The 16,645-nt window shown below is 39.1% G+C and overlaps 2 protein-coding genes across 2 annotated transcripts; both read right to left on the reverse strand.

Annotated features, from left to right (window-relative positions):
* Nucleotides 1-1,486: 1,486 nt before the first annotated feature.
* On the reverse strand, nt 1,487-3,847 carry LOC117637621 (metacaspase-1-like). The gene is made up of 5 exons (XM_034372552.1): nt 3,262-3,847; nt 2,842-3,172; nt 2,392-2,512; nt 1,995-2,189; nt 1,487-1,679 (listed from the first exon to the last, which is right to left on the reverse strand). Exons 1-5 carry the CDS (start codon nt 3,752-3,754, stop codon nt 1,620-1,622), a joined length of 1,200 nt encoding a protein of 399 aa, XP_034228443.1. The 5' UTR covers nt 3,755-3,847; the 3' UTR covers nt 1,487-1,619.
* Nucleotides 3,848-4,525: 678 nt separating this feature from the next.
* LOC117638734 lies at nt 4,526-7,727 on the reverse strand. The gene is made up of 2 exons (XM_034373835.1): nt 6,818-7,727; nt 4,526-5,120 (listed from the first exon to the last, which is right to left on the reverse strand). The coding sequence occupies exons 1-2, from the start codon at nt 7,656-7,658 to the stop codon at nt 4,762-4,764; spliced, it is 1,200 nt and encodes a 399-aa protein (XP_034229726.1). The 5' UTR covers nt 7,659-7,727; the 3' UTR covers nt 4,526-4,761.
* Nucleotides 7,728-16,645: the final 8,918 nt, after the last annotated feature.

Raw genomic sequence — 16,645 nt, forward strand, 5'->3', positions numbered from 1 at the left:
TGGGGTCCACGATCTCCGATGGCCTGGGATTCTCTAGAGGTTCCTTACTGTGTAAAACCCATGTCCTGCGAGTTTGGTCCGAAATGGACGGTCGGATTAGCCAAAACTGCGTTATCGCTTAAATTCCAAACCCTAGCCCCAGGGTTTGCGATTTCGGAGTATCTGGGACTCCGATTCGCAATCCGTCGAATCCTACACGATCCTGAAACAATGTAGAACAACATATCAGAAATGGGGTGCGATCCATCGGTTCAACGATACTGCACCCGGAAATCGCATACTATGGAAAATCCGTTCGGGGCTCAAACAGACTCCGAATTGAGATCTGCGAAATCCTACGCGCTCGTGACAACACGAGGATCACAAAAATACCCAGAGTCACTACTATACCCTCACCCACGCGCCGCCACACGCGCGGGCAGCGGCGGGTGTCCAAAGCGATAACGGTTCGCCGGAAAAACTCCAAACCACAGCTCCAAACTCCTATCCTAGGTATAAAACCCCATTTGGAGTCACTTTTGTTCTTGGACATACCCCAAAAACTGGCCGGAAGTGGCCGATCACGGCGGCCGAAGTTCGGCCGATTTCAAATCGAAAATTAAGCAACCTAGAGGTGAAATCGATCTAAACCCAGCCCACCATCAGTTAGAGCACGAAAAATAGCTAGAAATCGATACCTCACACGACTGATTTGGTGGCCGGATGAGGGAGAAACTGAGGTTGGAAAATCGGCCAAAACTGCTGCGTTTTCCTGCAGTTTCCAGCAACTCCAGACAGCAGCAGGGGCGGCGGACGAGCTGAGGTTGATGGCGGGAGCTGGCCGGTGCTGCTGGGTCCGGTCCGGAGGGTCGGGGTGGCTTGAGGTGGCGTTGGGGTGGCTTGGAAGGTGGCTGCCCGACTGGTTTTCTCTAGCAGTCGGGAGGGAGAGAGAGGGAGAGAGAGAGAGAGAGAGAGAGAGGGAGAAGAAAACAGGTTTTATTAAAAAAAAACTGATCTCCCAAATTTCCATTTTGCCTTCGTGAGTATTTTGGCCGTAATTTCTTCGTTACAACTCCGATTTGGGTCTACTCCGTGTCTACGGACTCGTTTCGCCGTGCTCTACGCAACGGCGTAGGTGGAATTTCTAAATTCCTTCTTAGTCAAAAAGTCAACTTTTTCCCCCTTAAAAGATGTGAGGGCAAAGTTGTCTTTCCTCTAGAATAAATTAATACTAATTTTAGGATATTTTGTTTTGGGTTATTACAATGACCCCAAACCTTAAGGGAGTCTTTTAATGTTAGCCCTATTTATAACAAGATCGGCTATCACATTTTGTGATGTAAAATAATAAAAATATCATAAACATCTATTTACTATAGTAATCAAGATATATCCATCACAAAAGAGCTGTCAAGGTATAACAGCTGTATAGACTTTTATTATTATTATTATTATTATTTTCAGAGAATAGAGATAGTATTTTATTAAAAAAAGGATAAGTAACAAGTACAAAAACCGAGTTATGTTATCGGAAATTAAATGAGTGTCTCTACACCAATGAGTTCAGTCGTCAAACTAACTGAGTAGCTAGCCTTATAAAGACTTAGTTTACTTCTCACAGAGAGTATAGATTATTACAACTACAGTACAAATTGTTTGGAATAAATGTCAAATTTCTCGGATGACGTCAATTGGGGCTCCTGCAAATAAAACAAACCTTTTTTAAGAATTTTTTTAATGAAGAATATTACACTGAACTTGTAATGAAGTACTATTTTACAGATAATTGTGATATGATTTACATGTAATGTTAAATATGATTGCATGCAGCTTTGAAATGCATGTAACGTTAATGTTTTTCACATCTATATTTTATTAACCAACTAACTTGAATCATCTTTAATCTTGACGAGATGTCTATACAAATAGGTATATTCTTATTAGAGATGTGATTACAATGTTATGAAAAAAGAGCTTTTAATGAAATATACACGAATTTAAATGCGTATACGTACTTGTAGAAACTCGGTACCAAATACTTTATTGACAAGTGCTGCAATTGGCCCTTTTAAGCGTATGCCAGACCTAGCTTCACGAATTATTTGGCGCATAGCATTAAGCAAATAGCCATATGTTAATCCACGGTCATTTTCCACTGCTTGGATGAAGCTATAAGTCAAGGCACCCGTTGAAGAGTCTCCCGAGAAAGCCTGCACAATCGAGTTGGAACAAAGAAGATGAAATTTTTCTAAAATTGAATCCGAGTTAGATACCAAACAGGTTCTAAAGTTTTTTTACTATATTTTTTAATTTTTATTTATTTATTTTTGTTAATTTATTAGTAAACAGAAACACTCCAAATTAAAGTTGTTGGTGACTAATTAATCATCAATAATATTTTATTATACTCACAGTAGTGTCTGAAGAGGTTTGGTGATCGTCACAAGCGCTTATAGAGACAGCTAGTCCACCACTTGTACCCTTATAAACAGATGACCATCGTCCATGATCTTCCCACACATAGCATCCTTCTCTACATATTGAATCAAGGCAAGTTAATAATATATACCATTTTAATTTCTTAATCTGTTGAGCTTAATCATTTTCGTCGGGATTAATTAAGAAATTGATGACCTTATTGATTGCAAGTTGAAATTTAGGATGGACACAACATGTTTGGGACTGATTTTGTAAAAGAATACCATTTTAAAGAATACCATTTTTTTATTTATTAAAAGTGAAAGTGATTTTGAGAAGCACCTTGAAAGTGGTTTTATGATCCAAAAGCACTTTTAAGTTGTTAAACACTATTAGAAGTGCTTTTAGATAACTAAAACATGTAATTATGTGCTAATTAATTACCTGTTCATTCTGCAAAGAAAGGGCAGATCAAGAACAGTGCCACTATGGCAGGCATCGATAATGGCATGAAGTTTGGCGCCATGGGGCAGTGGCCTAACAATGGTGGCATTAATTTCATCATCAAGGATCATCCCTTGGGTCTCAAAATCCACAGGGCACAGCGTTTCGTCATAGCCATCAATCTCATCCATGTTGTAGTCAGGCTGGGTTGAGCCATGGCCAGAGAAGTGAAACACCAATGAGTCTCCTGATCGGCAGCCCTGGACCAACCACTGCAGCGCCATTCGTATGTTTTGCTTTGTTGGGATCCTGTAAGGGTCTGCCTCATATTCTGCATCACATATTAATATATTTTTATGGTGGAATTTTGATCTATTAATGACAACTGTTCTTCGCACTCCAAAAGAGTTAATTACGCACCTGTAAGCATACGTATGGAGTCAGCTGGAAACCCCAGTCTGTCAACAAGAAAGTATTTCATGCAATTAACGTCGTTCACGGTTCCTTTGAGGTTGTAGCTCCGCCCATGGTAGCTCACTCCGCAAAGCAACGCCCTCTTTCTTCCATACGCGGAAGGAGGCATCAAGGGTTTTGGTACTGATGGCCAGGACGGCTGACAAGGAGGAGGCGGAGGAGGAGGATTGTAATAACCACAGGCAGCGGCCGGTGCCCCCGAACACCAACCGGTACCAGTACTACTACTGGGGGAGGCTGCGGCATCGACCATCAGGGTTCGTAAACGGCTGACAGCTTGGTTGATGGAATGAGTGGCTTGAATCAAAGGATTAAAATTAATGGAGGGTTGATTAACGCGGGTGACGCGGTGGCACGCACCACACTGAATGGTTTGTGCTTCTGCTGGCACCACAAGTTTCACTCCACACCAACTGCACCTCTCTCTTCTTCCTGCCATAACCAACAGGCAATTGGCAATTGCTAGTTAGTTTCTCTTAGTATCACACGGGAATGAGTGGAACAACAGTTAGTACCTAGCTAGCAATGTGGCATTTTGGTGGGTTGTCTTGTGTCTAAGCCGCTCTTTGTGAATTTTATAGCTGTATGTTCGATTACTTTGGGGAGTGGTGGAGAACCAGATTCTATCTTCTTTAAATCTTTATCTATAAAGTCTCTTTTTTGTGATATATGTTTGGTTCGAGTTCAGCAGCAACTCACACCAACCTTTTCTGAGCAATTAAAATTAATAAATAAATAAAAATTAAAAAAGCAGCAACTCACACCAATTCAGTAACTCCACGTTGAATTGATGTTGGTGAACGATCAGAAACAGAGTCTTGAAAGAAACTAATCTGTTAAAAGCCCATGGTTAGAACATGTTTCAAAAAATTGAGTTGCACTAAGAGCTCCTAAACCATCTTAAGATATGTTACTTTCTAAATATGAGATCTTGTGTTCTAACATTCCACCACCTTTATGTGTCAGCTGTAGCCCTTTTTACCTTTGAGCAAATTCACTCATCTACCAATATCTAGTGACTCAATATTATGTACCATATATAATATCGATCATCTTAATCCAATCATCATCTTTGATATCAATTGCTTTAAGAGCCCACACTTTTCCCTAAAAATCGGTTTGTAAGGAAACGGTACACGAGGTCTTAAACCATCCTAAGATGTGATATTTTTCCAATATAGAAATATTTATTATGAGTATGTTATACAAGTACGCAAGGAATATTAAGACTTTTTCTATTTTGAAGAACATACATGCATAAACTTCTTTGTTTACAAAGTATTTCCATACACGAAATAAATAAATAAATATTTTCGTACACTTGGGTTGCATTAATTCCAACTCTACCCCGGGGCCTCCCTCTTTCTTATCACTGCCATTTAATAAGAGAAATACACATATATAATAGGCATTATCAATATACAACTATACTAATAAATTGTTAGATTATATATCATGGTGGTGAAGCAAGAGCTTCCGGGAAGCATTGCACCAGCGGGCATAGGAGGCATGGAGATTGGGCCAATCAGAGGAGGAGCAATATGTGAAGTGGTGGAGCCACAAGGATAACACTTTCTCTTGATCTTCTTCCTTCTCCAGCATCTCTATGGTATCTTCCAACACTCTCTCCAGCTCAGCCCTCTCCCGAATGCTCAAAACCGGGACGTCGGTACCGTTGCTGGCTCTGCATAGCAATGGCAGCCACGACATTAGCATCTGCATCTTTCTTTGCTTTTGTTGCTCTTTGCTTTCATCATCATCAGCTGCATCCATTCCCATATCTTTGGCATGCTTGAACAATAATGCTGCGCACGAAATCAACAGCAGAAATATAATTTTATCCTCTTAATTAATGCACATGTAAACAAATTGAATTTGGATCCCCTCTCTCTCGCAGTGAACTGTGAATGTGGTGCTTTTTTCTATTCCCGACCAAATAATAATTAAAAAAACAAAAAGAATATATATATGTGAGGCCAAAAAAATGTACAGGTATATATGCATAAAGATTTTTGTACAAGTTTTTCTTTCTTGTTTTTTTAAATTACAATCAACTAATCCTGTTCATGTTTTATAATATAGGTCAAGGTAAGTCAAGTGATTTCTTTTTGTTTTGTTTTTCCTAAGGGTGGGTTTAATTTGGTTAAGAATACTCTTGTGATTTCCGTTCGTTAACAATATCAGAATCTGGAATTTTTTGGTCAACTTGTGCATCAAGTTAGCTACACACGCGTCTTGTGAATCGATATTAATTTATCAAATATTAAGAAGGATGATGAACATACACTTTAAATTAAAGTAGTGAGCAAAAATATTTTTGTAATTTTATAATCATAAGATCCTAAATTTGTAAATGTAGATTGAATTTCCCTTTATTCAATATTACTTGTATAAAATAAATAAATAAACGGTGATAAGATTGAAAAGTCAAACGAGAGATGGCGGTCCATTATTATGAACTCTGCACCTAGTTTCTGCTCTTCTTAGACGCAATCTCATTCATCTGAATGGATAAGGACGAAACAAAAAGTAAAAATAGGTAGAAGGATCAAGAAAATGAGTACTGCTACGACGGCAATCATGGAAAATTATAGATTACATATTTAAATGTTATTAGCAGTCAGAGGCTGTGATTTTTGACTGGGTGCCAGGTGCAGTGATGCGTAAGTATAAATCCCCAAGAATGGCATATTCTATGGTAATGGAAAACTGATATGCCCCCATATGTAAAACGTCACTTCAAATTTCCTGTTCTATATTTGACAAAAAGAAAATAATGATATTTTAAGAAAATCTCGACCAAGCGAAGGGATTTATTGAATCAAGAATTGCAATTGGGGTACATAAAGCGTGACTCCGGCACATAGAATAGAATCTATAAAAATAGCATTTTAAATAAAATCAAGAGCATCTCTACCCAAATCAATAAAGTCCCTTTATTTTATAAAAGTTAAAATTGGCTATAATTTATATAAAGAAAATAATTATATAAATTCTCTATATAGCTGTTTGTTTTTTGTTCTATATATATTTTTCGTAAGAGCAACGTTTTGAAACTTTTGAAAATTAGCCTAAACTATTTGGGGTAAGTAATTAACTCAAAGAGCTGACTGATGACAAAAGAACCTCCTAATTTGGAAAGATTAATCTAGCAGAATGACCCGAGAGTTGTACAAATCTTCTTAATTTATTTGTTCTTCGATTTGTCCATTTCTTGGCCTATTCAGTTTAATTTATTATTTCTTAAGAAAAAAATATTATTAGTTTAACAGTTGTACCAAATTTTGTCACATTGACAACTACACCCTCTTATTACCTACAACGACTCAGTAATTTTGTCTACCACAGAAAGGACAAATTTCTGTCACATCCTTTTATGTCACCCGCCAATGACAAAGAAACTGAATTATCTTGAATGAAAAAAGAAATTAAAATTTATTTTTGGTTATCTTCTAAAAATAAATTTAAAAAATAAAAAAATCTTTGAAGTAGAAGGACGTACCCGAAACCTTGACCAAGGAAGCTTGTAAGCTTGGCTCAACCGAAACAGAGAGCCAAGCCAAATTAGAAGCTGAAGCCCATCTCACCACAGCTTCATCCCCATATCCACAGGCCGCCAACTTCTCCGCCAGCCAAAGCACCTCAGCCGCCAGCTTCTCCGCCGAGCTCCTCGACCCACTAGCCCTCGCTGCCCCCAGCCACGCCACGTCGCCAATCGACCGAACCGCCCGCAGAACCCGGCTCAACCGGTACTCCGCCGGCCGAGCGGGCCCCACCAAATCGCCGCCATCACCGACGCCGCGGGATACTTGTTGTTCGAGAGCGGCGGCGGCTTCCAGCTGCCCAAGTGTTCGGGAAAAAGCCGAGGAGAGAACCGTACGGTTGACTTGACGCAAAGCCTCTACGCCCTCTTTATGGTTATCCTCGATGAGGGTCTCCGCTAAAGACCGAACAACTTGGTACTTGCTGGAGCTCACGGGGATGTCGTTCATGAGCGACAAGAGCTGCGAAAGCGCTCGGCCGATAGCTGAGCCAGTGCTGCCGCCGCTACCAGTATTAGCGACGGCAACACTTGACGGTCTTTGAAACTCATATTCATGTATGTTCGAAGACTTCTTATTGTGACCCTTTCGATAGGGAACGTCGTCGTCGCTAGGGTTTAAAGGAGGGAGCAAGCGCAGGAAGAAGAGGAAGGAATTCACCAAAACGCAGCGTATGAGCTGGAGGAGCTTGGATTTCTGGGACAAGTTCAAGAGGGATTTGTCTGCGAAGATAAAAATGGAGGATATGAGGTTGCGGATAAGCAAAGGAGGTATGGAGGAGCCTTCCATCATCGTCATCATCCCCTGTGAAATAAAAAAGTTAAATTCCTTTTGTGTCCTACTAGGGATATTTGCTTTATATATATATATATATAAATTTATTTTGAGGAACAAATTTTATTTATTTAATTTTTGGTTGTATATTTTGAGGAAGATTTTTTTTTTTTTTTTTTTTTTTTTTTGGGGGGGGTCAGATTTTGAGGAAGAAATTGAATGGGGGTGGTCCTTCTGTGATCCAGTTGTTTGGAGAATGACTCCATGAATCATCACGGCAACCCGTTTTTTTTTTTTGGACCCGTGCTCCTGTCGTTTTCTTGTACGTCTAATGTCGTATTTAGAGGACCATTTTTCTAGTTCCTTTCTGTGCCGTTCATAACGGGGCAAATTATTCACACTACCATCCCCTCATTTCCTGCCAACTTTCTTAAATGCTGTGCTTTTTAGTTTTCAGATACCAGAGATATTGGGGAGGGGTTGAATTAAACCTACACTTCGAGTGCATAAATAAATACTTTTAACTATTTTGAATTACAAATTCTTTGCTCATACATGTTATGCTTTGAAATTAATTTATCAATTGATCAAGGGGCAATAACACGTTCTTTCTCCTTATAAGTTATTATAACATGCTCTTATTTTCTATGTTCTTGTTTGAAATTTATTTACATGTATATTTTTAGCTATAATGTAGGGAGCTGATTTTCCCATTCTCATTTTCTTTACTTACACTCTTTTTTTACTTTTCAATACTTTTTACTTCACTTTTATATTACTTCTTTTTCTTTATACTTTCCAACTCGCACTTCATTTTCAATATTTTTTTTTTTAAATCGAGTAAGAAATAATTAACACTATAGATTTCAACAAAGCCATGGGGGCAAAACACGCGTGAAGGATAATAGATACTGGTTCTATTCCAAAAATGGAAAATATATTGTAAAAACTGATTATCGTGTAGCCTTAAGACAATGTGAGAAGGATGGTGGAATGAGGTCGTCTGACCAAAATGCCCAACAGCATTTTTGAAAAAAGATGTGGAAGATGAAGGTAACAAATAAAGTTAAAAAATTTCATTTGGAGAGTTTAAATATTTTACCAACTGCATGCAATCTTTCTTTGCAGAAAATAGTGACTTCCCCAATTTGCTAGAGGTGTGGGGTGGTTTTGAAGACCCTTGGTGAAAGGACCCAACCAAATTCTATTTTGGAATTCGAGCTGAACCCTATGGGTGTCCGACACCTGGTAGGTGCTGGGCACAAATGACCAAAATGCCCTTTTATACCAAACCCAAAAGAAAATTCAAGTCCGACTTCTGTCGAAAATTCAGCAGAGTCTCCCCTGTAAGTTGAACATTTCCCAAAAGTTTCCACCTATAAACAAGCATAAATATACATACATATAACCAAACTGCCAACATGCATCGAATTATATCCAAACATCAAGCATCATATAATTTTAGTCTCAAGCCTCCACAATCAAGTAAAACATTCTGCAAAATAAGTTTATCTCCACTTTCAGAATATCCATAATCCATTAGCAATCTCAAAGGCTCCAACTCGTGTTTGCACCTTGTAACATAAGGCTGCATACGTACCCTTACTGAGGGATCAAGCTACACGTAGTTCTTTCCTATACTCATCTCAATCATATACTGAAAATATAAATATGTCATACGTTGAACTCCCTTTAGTTTAGTTTAAGAATATCTCGGAACTAAAATTCTCTCCACTTAAACGTACCCCTAATCCTGATTCGTCAACCTCATTAATACCGACAATTCCATCCTTGCAGGCTGAGCCACAATCCTCGCAGGTCTCAGAGATACCCCTTCTATCCGAGTGCAATCCTGGCAGGCCAAACGGCAATTCTCGCATGCCAAGCTGCAATCCTCGCAGGCCAAGCCGCAATCCTCGCAGGACAAGCCACAATCCTTGCAGGCCAAGCCGCAATCCTTGCAGTCCAAGCCACAATCCTCGCAGGTCTCGAAGATACCGCTTCCATCCGAGCCGCAACCTATACATAACTATCTATTAAACTCAAGACAAGACTTAGATAACTCATTCTTGGTTTGGACTCGTTTACATGGTCATTTTATCACCTCTCAAAGGATATAACTGCCTATACTTGTCAATAAAGCCTGCGGGGCCCACGACCTCATATCACAAATTCGAGAGTCCCTAAAGGTTCCAATAGGCCTAGGACACCTGTCCCGAGAGTTTGGCCTTGATCGGATGGTCGGATTACCCACGATTGCACGATCGGACAATTACAGTAACCCTAGCCCTAGGGTTGGCGTTTCTGGAGTATCCGAAACTCTGTTTTACGATCCGTCGAATCCTATACGATCCTAGAATTACCTAGATCAACATATCTAGAAATGACTATGATCCAACGGCTCAAACGTATCGAACCTAGAAATCACACAATATGCGAGATCCGTTCGGGGTTCAAACGTTGTCCGAATTGAAATCCGCAAGTACCTACGCGCTCGTGAGGACCAATGGATTATTCTAGGACTGAATGTGGTCCCCACCATATTGCCCACGGGCCGCCACATGCGCTAGCAGTGCGTGGGTGGCTTGAGCAATTCTGATGACCGGAAAACTCTGAAATTTAAAGCCCGGCTTCCGGCCCTAGGTTCAAGACATGATTTGGAGCTACTTTTGTTCTTGGACCTACCCCAAAAACTGGCCGGGAGTGGCCGGAATTGCGATTTCAAAACCGGCTAAACTTTGGATCCAAAATCAACTCACCTAGGCTAGAAATTTCTCAAATCCTACCAAACCATCAGCTAGAGCAGGAAAAATAGCTGAGATTCCATACCTTGGTTGCTGAAAACGGATGCCAGAGGAGAAAGATTGAACGTTGGAGGTTTTCTATCAAAACCGGCCAAGTTTCTTGCTATTTCCAGCGAGCTGGCAGCTGTTCGTAGTGGGAAGGAGCTGCCGCATGACGGCAAGGTTTGGCTGGACGGGGTGGTGGCGAAGCTGTGGCATGTAGTGGTGATTGGTTTATCAGATGGGCGGGGAGAGGTGGTTGGGGGTATCGGGTTCGCAGGGGAGAGAGCGAGAGAGAGGGAGAGAGAAAGGAGAATCATATTTTTTTAAATCTGATTCTCTAAATTACAATTTTGCCCCTCAAGGTATTTTGATCGTAATTCCTTCGTTATAACTCCAACTCGAGCCCACTACATGTTTACAGACTAGTTTCGTCGCGCTCTAGGCAATGGTGCAATCAAAATTTCCAAATTCCTTTCTGGTCAAAAAGTCAACTTTAAACCTAATAAAATATTCTGAGGGTATTCTAGTCCTTTCCTTGAATAACATAATAATTAAGAATTAATTAAGGATCGGGTTGTTACACCTGGCATGCAATTTGGAGCTGTAGGAAAAATGCTCAGTTTTGGAAGTGCACAAACTTTGCTTATCACATTAATCCTAGTTAAGGCTGCGATTTTTATTTTTTATTTTTCCTATTAACTTTTCTTAATTTTAGTTATCAAAACCTTAATGTAGGGTAAGGATAGAATAGGAAAGAGAAAGAACCAAAAAGAACAAAATTGATTAAAAGTATTAAAAAGTGAAAGAGAGTGTAAGTGGAGAAAAGGAAAGCGGAAAAATCAGCTCCCGTAATATATACATATTAATATAGTTTAACTAATATTGATGACCTGAACTCTATCTAGCCTGTTGTTTGCAAGTATTTGCATTTTCTTTCCGCGCATACTATAATTTATAATTTAAATAATTTTATTTGTAATAAGTAGGTGTATTATTGTTATACATATTACTGAGTTGCACATAGTATTATTATTATTATTTAGGTTAAGTGCATAAGCCGGAGGAAATTTAGTTACTGATCGGCTAGAGTTAATGGTTATGGCAAAACCTATACATAATCTAGAAAATATGGGTGAACTTAACACTATGCAACTACATATTTTAAAATTTGGTTTAATCTGCAAATGGAAAAGTGAATGGGCCTACGTCTAGAAATCATAAATTACGAGTGCTTAAATCATGAACCAACACGTGTTAGAGTTTGTTTGCAGAGGTGTGTCTGTGATGTAGAGATTGGTTGCATTGATAGGCTTATTTCTACCTAAAATGGTGGGCTGGTCAAGGCTCCATGGAAACACATAAATGCAATTTTTAAAATTATTTTTAGAAAAGTAGAGGCCAAGCCAAGTTACCATGTCGCACACTTAGTGATAAAATTTTTAAGTTTTAAAGTTAGTATGGGCAGCTATCGCATTTTCATTCCTCCCTTCCCAGCTCAAAGAAAAAAACACATGAGGCATTAATAAAAATCATGTATGATGTATCACTATTGTATTTCCCAGGATTTTGTTCGACTAGTATTAGAGGTGTCAAACAAGTCGTGTTGGATTGGCCCAACACGGTTAGAGTTGGTTCATTTATTAAATAAATCGGGTCGAGTTCATCTATTTATGAAAATTATTAACTTCGGGACGGGTTCATCCATTTATGAAAATCATACTCACTTATTTAGTTAGTCATAAATGTTATAATTCTTTTTTAATTCTAAATAAATGGTCAATCTCTAGAGAAGTTAATATATAAAAAATAGTTGTGGTTTGGACACACTACTGTAGTGGTTTGGAGTAAATGTCCCCCATGCAAGGTCGTGGATTCAAGTCCTAGCATCCATCTAGTGTGTATGAGTTTAGTATATTATCACCTCTCTCAATAGACAAGGTCCTAAAAAAAATTAACATTAATAAATGATTAAAATATACGTAAACAAAGCAATAGGGAGCAACTATGAGTCTTTTATGTCTCCTCATATTTAGGAGCTCCTAGAGGTTTCCCTATTTTGGGAGGTGAATATGGAGCATGGTTGGAGTTGTATTTTTTTCAATTCCTCCTTATAATTTGTCTAAAGAGGTGGTTTAGGGAGCCCATTACTTTAATGCTATTTAAGTATTTATTTAATGCTAACTAATTATTATTATAATTTTATATGAAGAGGGAACATTTATGCTAAACTAAAAAAGAAATAAATCATTTATGATTCCTTAAACTAGAGAGCATGATTGAAGTTGAAATTTTATAAGGAACTCCAAAAATAGCCTTCTAGTGTTTGTAGCTAAATTTTAACTAAAAAAATAAGGAGCATGATTATGGATGCTTTTATAGATGCTCAATCAAGAGTTATTAATTTCATATGGGAATCTAGACCACTTATCATATTCATTTCATATTAACTTTTATTAATTATTGCATGGGTTTTTTCGTTCCAGCAGCTGCAAATGGGTCTGGGCTGCTGTGAAGAACAAATGGATGAAGTTGCCCCTATGACTGAGCTCAAGAATCAGGCCCCAAAAGTGCTTTGAAAAGTTCGTGGAGCCTTAGGAAGCACTTTGGTTCCTTTCACCAACAAGACAAACAACTGTTACAGATCAATATTATGACTTGGTATGAGGAGCTTATGACATGGGAGCTAAGCCTCCATGAGTTTAGCAATAGAGAGAGAAAGCTTGGATTTCTTATAGGAAACAGAGGTTCAGAGCGAGGGGACAGGGAAATTTGGAAGATTTGATGAGGGAAGAGAGAGAGAAATGGGGATAAAAGAATGGGTGGCTTGAGTAGATTTTCTAGCAGCTTGAGTAGATTTTCCAGTAGCTTGATGATTGCTTGGTCGTGCTTTAGATGGTTGTTTTGCTAGTTAGGAGGTGCCTCCTTTTATATGCGCTGGAAGCCTCTCTGGTCCAGGAATCCTAGCTGGCTCTCCCCAAATTTTGCCACGTCTTCTCCTTCATTTCTCTTCACTTCCTTCGATTTAATCCTCTTTGGTGAAAATTCCTTAATCCAAGCACACTGGGGCAGAGCTTTTTGAAGCTCCAAGGTTTTCCTGCAGCTGACTCCTTCCATCCTAGGTGAGACGCCTCTTACTTTTCCTTTTTGTTTTCCTATCAAAGCTTGCAGAGAAAAGAATGGGTAAGGGTGCTGGTCTAAAAGGTGTCTTACTTCCAATAGCTCGCGCACATGGGTTTCACTTGGTTTTGATTTGGTTTTAATAGGGTGCTGGGGTATTTTCGAAGGTGCTGGATATTGGATATTTTCTAAGTTGCTGGGCTATTTTTCTCTCTTATGCTTACTCATATATTTGGGCTCAAGAAATGAGCCTGAATTTGGTGCTCCCAAGCAGCCCAAAACTTTCACTCTTTGGACCATCAATGTGCCTTATGAACACTCGTAGCCATCCATACCACAACCCGCTCAACAAGCCCCACGCATTTGCATGGCTTGGGCTCACTTAAGCTTGTAGGGTGGATCGGTACTAAAATAAAGGTTTTTTTTTCGCTCGACGCTGCGTATCATGTGGCGTGTTTATGCTTGATCTCTGCCGTATTGCAATGGGCTATGGCCAGGCCAAGCGGTGCTTGACAGGACAATAAGCGCGGGTTCATGGAACCAGTACATTTTACAAGCTCGTTGCCACCTCTCTGCGTGGCAGGTTACGTATTTGCATAGTGTGGCACGCAGACCATAACTTGTGCAAGCACATACGACAAATTCTTATATACCACAGTCGTGCTTCTTTCTCGATTGAGTGTTGTAATGGGTTAGAAATATATCTAGGTCTAACCTTGGAATTTCTGGGCCTCAACATTAGCCCCATTGATTATTGGGGCCATGAATGAGTATTGAAATGGGCTAAATAATCAAATCCAACCCAAAAATCAAATTCAAGGTAGTGACGTGACCATTCTCTTCCTACGTGTATGATGATGGCATGCCATGATGACCTTCCAGCGATTGTTTATTCTTCCTAGGTACTCCTTCGATTGCATATTTCTCTTCATTTTCTTTCTTTTCCCTTTTTTTTTTATTTGCGTGTTTAGGGGACGAGATAAAACCTTCCCTTCCCTTTCTTTTTTAATTTATTTAAATTTTCTTATCTCAACCATTCTTCTTTTTTCTTCTTTTCCATAATTTAGGTATTTGAGCTTTTGCTTTAGTCTTTTGGTAAGCAGTTCTTCCTAATTGTTGGGGTCGTTGATTTTTCTTTGATTTTCTAGGAATAGATACAAACTAGTGTTTTGGCCTAGGCTTGTTTTTGTAGACGCTTGCTTGCCTCTCAGGCTCCCTTTTTTTTTGTTTTTTTGTTTTTTTTTTGTTTTTTTTGTTTTTTTGTTTTTTTGTGTGTGGGTGTTGTTGGCAGGATTGGTCAAGCCTGAACAATTTTTCTTTGCTTGTCATGGGTTTCAATAATAAATGGCATGATACTCCAAAATTCATTTAGGCATTTCTCTTGTTGTGAGATAGTTTGTTCTGCTTGGTATATAGAATTCATACTGCTCGCATGCTATTGTAGGGATTGCTTGATTATTATTATCTGCGTGCCCGTCTCTCACATTCCCCCCGTTTTTTTTTTTTTTTTCTTTTGCAGGGATTTACGATTCAATGAGTTTTGTCACGGCACCAACCGATCCTCCTCTAGTCATGGTAGATCACCTATACTCCATGGATGATAGATTGAAGAGGGGGAAGTCGCCGCCGCCGCCCCCCGTGCTTAAGAATGCTTGTGAGAACCTTGTCATCGGTGAATAGCCAGCACGAGAAACTACCTCTGTAATCAACCCTACGTCTATCTCTAGATGTTGCATAGCGAAGGGCTTGTTTCCGATCGCTCCCTTATGTTTTTCAATACCCTTGTGGCATTAGTAACGGTTGGTCGAAGTAGGTCGATGCAAGTTAATGAACCCATCTACCCGTGACATCTTGCACATGATGACGGTACTGGATGTCATTTTCCTCAACTGTAACTTTTTAGCATTAGGAAGACCAAGGTGCTTGAGCTTTGTTTGTTGTATTGCCGTCTGAAGCTTTGAGCCTTTTTTATTTGCTTTACTACCGCTAGAAGCTTTGGCATTTAGGCCTACTCATACTTTCGGTAAAATCACTTTTGTGAATTCATCTTGCACCTCTAGTTATTTCTCTTTGGAATGTTGTTCTGATTGCTTGTCAGTAGGCATCTCTATGTCTTGTTTTTGTTTGTGCTTCGATTTGCTTGCTAGCATGTCGTTCACCAATGCTTGCTTCTTACCCTTTCTTTGTGGTTGTTGTTGAACCATATGCATTGTGAGCGTATGCTTGTAACCGCATGATTAATACGTAGGATTAGAGGCTGTTGAAAGCTTGAGGAAAGCACCATTGGTTTCTCTTTATGAGTAAGGCTTGGACATGGATAACTATTTATTTTTGGCTTTATAGGGATAGACATAAACATGTGTGTGATGGGTCTGCAAGGATGCCATATAACTCCTAGGGATTTTTTTTTTTTTTGATTTTTTTTTTTTTTTTGGTGAAAAAGGTTACTACGAGGTAAATAGTGTTCAGTTTGTAACACTTGCTTTGTTAAGGAGCATGATATATATATATATGTATATTTTTATGCTGCTGGAATGATTGAACGAGCATGGAATGAGAACTTTGCTTGTCATGAACCTGAGTAATAAATTACATGATGCTCCGAAAATATTTTTGTTTACTCATTTTTCTTGGCATGAGATAGCTTGCTTTGCTTGGCCTATAAAGTTTATATTGCTTGCATGCTAGTGTGGAGATTACTTGGCTTTAATGGCATGAACATTGCTTAGGAATATGACTTGCAACACAGTGAAATAGCTTTATGCTTCGCCCTTTTGTAGCATATTTATCGTATTGTCTGTTATCGTAGTATAATAGTTTCTAACATATTTTTCCCATTCAAAATTATTATTGCTATTGGTGTTCTTGTTATGGAGCGAGGCGGGGAACCCATTCCCCAACAAAGGCGGGGATGGGGAATCCCCAATTTGAATAAATAGGGGGGTTGGGGATGAGTATGCATATCCCCGATTTGCCTCATCGTCTAGTGAAAAATGGTGTTGACTTGCAACCAATGGTCTTAGGTTCAAATCCCCATGGCACCTTAATAGTGTGTTTGCCTGGTCTTGAGTTTAATGAAACTTTCTTCACACTTATCTGACCACGCAAATT

Source organism: Prunus dulcis, chromosome 8 (genome assembly GCF_902201215.1).
Source record: "Prunus dulcis chromosome 8, ALMONDv2, whole genome shotgun sequence".
NCBI lineage: Eukaryota > Viridiplantae > Streptophyta > Magnoliopsida > Rosales > Rosaceae > Prunus > Prunus dulcis.